Consider the following 4,779-nt stretch of genomic DNA (forward strand, 5'->3'; position numbering starts at 1 on the left):
AAAATTATGTTTGATGTTTTAATTTGATGTAGGCGTTTGAGTTTTCGCCTTCGTCCTTGTTTGCACGGTTCCTCCGACGTAATCCCCGTTTGAGTTTCAGCCCCCGTTTAGTGGGTTTGAACTTTGTAAGTTTTTTATATTTATTTAGTTTAGAATTGTAGTAGTTGTATGAATTCGGGATTATGATGACAATATTTGAATTATGATTTTCTTATATTGTTGAAATTTAGTATATGTTTATGATTCTTGTTCTGGGTGGCACATCTTACAGCTATGGTGTGCCGAAATCTTTTAAAGTTATTTTTCTGCAGGTTTTGATTTTTGGATTATATGAAAAATAAGTCGTTATGCTGCCGAATTTCAGTTAGGAAACCATAATTTTAATAAGTTAAGTAACACAATTTAATTAATAAAACTTAATTGTGTTAATTAAGAATAAAATTAAAATTAATTGAACACATTAATAAATTGTTATGTCTGTTGTCGTTTATAGTTGAAATGTCGATTGACAAAAGTTGGACTTCTTTGAGGAACCGATTGTCGGATGAATATTGGAATGGATTATCTGCTTTTATTAAGGTCACCAAAAATTATGTAACTTCAATTAGCCATATCAGCTGTCCTTGTATGAAATGTAGAAACCATGAAATGCATCCAGTAGAAACCGTGAGAGCGCATATACATCGATATGGTTTTGATCCATTGTATAGAACATGGATTCACCATGGTGAAGTAGAGGCGATTTCAGGTGTAGACCCAATAGTTAATCAACCAGTAGACGAGATGTTTGCAGTCTTAGAAGACGTTACCGAGATTAATGATGACCATGGAATGTTGGATGAGACGCATGTGGATCTAGAAGATGCACAATATGCTGAATTTAAGGATCTACTTTCTGAGCTCCAGGTGGGATTGTACCCGGGCTGCACTAAGTATTCATCTTTAAATTTCTTAGTGAAATTGATGCATTTAAAAGTGTTATACAAGTGGCCTAATGAGTGTATGGATGCTGTCTTAAGTCTATTGAAAGATGCATTTCCGGATGTGAAGTTACCTTCTTCTCATTATGAGTCGAAGAAGCTCATGAGTAAACTTGGATTAGGTTACGAAACAATTCATGTCTGCAAGTACGATTGTGCTTTGTTTTGGAAGGAGACGCTGATCTACAAACGTGTCCTGTATGTAAAACATCACGTTGAAAGAAAAAAAAAGACAAAGGGTACTAAACAAGTCCCGTGGAAAGTACTACGTTATTTCCCATTAACAGATCGGTTGAAGCGTCTGTACGGTTCTCATTACACAGCTAAAGAGGATAATCCAGTCGATGGTATTGAATGGAAGGAGATAGATGAAAAGTATCCTGAGTTTTCACGTGAGCCGAGAAATGTTCGCTTGGGGTTGGCCGCTGATGGTTTCAATCCTTTCGGTAACATGAGCCTCTCATACAGTATGTGGCCGGTGGTTTTAACAGCTTACAATTTACCTCTGTGGTTATGCACTAAAGATCCTTATAAGATGTTGACATTGTTGATTCCTGGCCCAAATGCACCCGGAAAGGATATGGATGTCTTTTTAAGGCCTCTTGTGGATGAGCTAAAAGATTTGTGGAATGATGGAGTAATTGTACGTGACGCAGTTTCGAATACATCATTTCAGATGCTAGCTATGTTGCTCATGACTGTTAATGATTTTCCTGCTCGTAGTAGTTTATCTGGATGGAGGGGTCAGGGCTATTTAGCATGCCCAACTTGCAACGATGCAACTCCTTCAAAGAGGATAACAAGTAAGACTTGTTTTGTTGGCCATCGGCGATGGCTTCCTATTAAACATGGGATGAGAAAAAATAAAAAGTTTGATGGTATGGTTGAGAAACGACCTCCACCGGCTCAAAAATCTGTTGACCAAATCTTAGCTCAGTTACAAAATGTGTCTTTCAGATTGCCTGGTAAACATGAAAAGTATGGTGGGAAGAAGCGGAAAAGACATGCAAGCGAGCTTAATTGGACAAAGAAGAGTATCTTTTGGGAGTTGCCTTATTGGAAGTCATTGTCGTTACGTCACAACTTAGATGTCATGCATATTGAGAAGAATGTATGCGACAGCTTATTGGGCACAATTCTAGACATTGACGGAAAAAGTAAAGATACGGATAAGGCGAGAATCGATCTGTAAAATATGGGGGTGCGCAAGGAGTTGCATTTGTATAAAGACGGTGATCGTTGGATGAAACCACATGCATCTTATACACTATCTCCCGACGACAGTAAAAAGTTTTGTGATTTTTTAAAATCAGTAAGGTTTCCTGATGAATTTGCTTCAAATTTAGAGAAAAATGTGATCGAATGGAAGAATAAAATTACTGGGCTAAAATCACATGACTGTCACATCATAATGCAGCGATTATTACCAACAAGGATACGACCATTCATAAAGAAAGAGATCGTTAATGCAATAACAGAATTAAGTAATTTTTTTGAGTTAATATGCTCAAGGACATTGCGGAAAAGTGATTTAGAGAAAGCTCAACAAGATATTGTGCTTATTTTATGCAAGTTAGAAACAATTTTTCCTCCTGCCTTTTTTGACATAATGGTACATTTAGTTATACACTTGCCTGAAGAAGCCATTCGAGGAGGACTGGTTCACTTAAGATGGATGTATCCGTTTGAACGTTTTCTTGGGTCATTAAAGAAATATGTCAAGAATTGTGCACGTCCTGAGGGTTCGATTGCTGAGGCATACATTGTAAACGAAGCTTTGTCTTTTTGTTCGTTGTATTCAACTGGAGTTGAAACACGGTTTAACCGACTGGCCAAAAATTGGATAGACGATGAAGATAGTATTGTTAAAAAAATTTCTGTATTTGATACTCGTTGTCGGCCAATTGGGAAGATGACCCCCGTCATATTGGATACTTATTTGCGAGAGAAAGCCAAGTGGTATGTCCTACAGAACTGTCCAGAAATTCAGCAGTTCATTGAGTACGTATTACTTTCACTTTTGTAACTAAATTGTTCGTTGATTGTGTCGCATACAATTATGTCATTTACTTTCATTCTCTGTTAAATAGTGACCATAGGAAGGAGATTGATGCCGACGGTCAAATCATACTATTGGATGAAATTCAATCGAAAGAGTTTCCAAAATGGTTTAAGAATAAGGTACGTTTATAATTAATTTACATTAACATTGTTAAGTCATTAAAAAGTTTCGTTTTAAAAAAAATTCATGTCTCCTTACAGATTTTCAATATTCGAAAGCAGAATGAGCCAGAAGCGAATGATCAAATACTTTCGCTTTCAAGTGGTTCAAGCTTCTCATGTCAAAGTTATCCTGGTTGTGTAGTGAACGGTGTCAAGTTTTTGACACGCATCGGGATATGAATCGAAGTACTCAAAATAGTGGTGTTTGTATTCGCGGACCTGATAACCAAATATTTTATGGAGTTTTAGAGGACATTTATGAGCTGTCCTACTTGAATGACAATTTTGTTATGCTTTTTAAATGTCTGTGGTTTGACACTCGTCTGGAAAAGAAAAGGATTCAACACTACAAAAATATAATAAGTATTTTTGTTAAAGACACGTGGTATGAGAACGAACCTTTCATACTTGCATCTTAAGCAGAACAAGCTTTTTATGTAGACGATTTATTTAACGGTCCAAACTGGAAGGTTGTAGAACACTTTAGATATCGCCATATTTGAGACATCCCAGAAACTGACATTGATGACGTGATGATAGTCCAGGATACAGAGTCTACAAATATTGAGTTAGTAGTGGAACTACCAGAGATTGACTCATTTGTATTGAATCGAGATGATGGATCGTCTAATGTTGTCACTTCCGATGTTGATGCAATTATGAAAGATAAGTCTCCTGTAGTTGTTGATTTTATTAAAAATGAAGACGATGAAACTTTAGAGGAGTACGTTGAAGAGGAAGTCATCGAATCTGAAGACGATGATGACATAAATGATGATGGCGACAATCAACAATATAGCAGCGACGATGAGTAGAACTACAGAATAGTAATCTTTGTAATTTTTCTCAAATTTCATTTAAATATTATGATCTTCTTTGAATTTATAAATATTATTATAAATATGAATTTGTTCACAGACATTGATGGCTGGAACGTTAGCGACTTGCGCTGGCTCTTCAGGGGGAGCGCAGCCTCCTCCCGGTCCTCACAGAGTCCCCGCCTACTGTGAGTCTGGTATGTTATTCTGACTTTTTTTCTTGGTCTATCATATAGTAAATAAATGTAGTAGTACATGTTGATCACTAATTGCTTTCATATGCTTACAGTACCTGAACCTCGACAACGTAGAGGTCGAGGTGGGGCAAAAGGTTATGAAATCGCCCAACAGGTCCTTCAAGACGGGAAAATCTCAGTGGAATTTGATGAGGCGGGAGGTACTTGGAAGGCGCTTGGTAAATATGATGCCTGGTTTGATAGTGCGGTTGGGATTCATACCAGGGACATATGCGAGCCCTTCCACGATGCTTGGAAGGACATTAGCGACGTGGACAAGAGGACAATTCAGGACCGGATGCTGGTATTTTTTTATGGTACATTTTGTATAGTTTATACTATATTTAACAATGCGTTTTAACGATGTGAAACTATTTTACAAGGATTGGTTTAACATGGATTATAACTACAAGAACGGCATTCTGAGGTCCGTTGTTGATAGGGAGGCAGCAAAGTGCTACAAGGACTGGAAAAGTTCCTTGCACCGCCACTACAAACGCTACGGTAGAGAAAGTCTCCCGA

General features: G+C 37.4%; 1 protein-coding gene across 1 annotated transcript; it reads left to right on the forward strand.

Moving 5' to 3' along the window:
- The first annotated feature begins 498 nt into the window (after positions 1–498).
- LOC112094305 lies at positions 499–2,172 on the forward strand. The gene is made up of 2 exons (XM_024174872.1): positions 499–906; positions 988–2,172. The coding sequence occupies exons 1-2, from the start codon at positions 499–501 to the stop codon at positions 2,170–2,172; spliced, it is 1,593 nt and encodes a 530-aa protein (XP_024030640.1).
- The last annotated feature ends 2,607 nt before the right edge of the window (positions 2,173–4,779 follow it).

This window comes from Morus notabilis, unplaced genomic scaffold (genome assembly GCF_000414095.1).
Source record: "Morus notabilis unplaced genomic scaffold, ASM41409v2 Scaffold135, whole genome shotgun sequence".
Classification (NCBI taxonomy): Eukaryota; Viridiplantae; Streptophyta; class Magnoliopsida; order Rosales; family Moraceae; genus Morus; species Morus notabilis.

Excerpts from the sequence above, each read along its gene's own strand:
- LOC112094305 (XM_024174872.1), top strand. The coding sequence starts at position 499 with ATGTCGATTGACAAAAGTTGGACTTCTTTGAGGAACCGATTGTCGGAT. Across the intron at positions 907-987 it reads ATCTACTTTCTGAGCTCCAG|TGGCCTAATGAGTGTATGGA; the intron begins GTGGGATTGTAC and ends GTGTTATACAAG.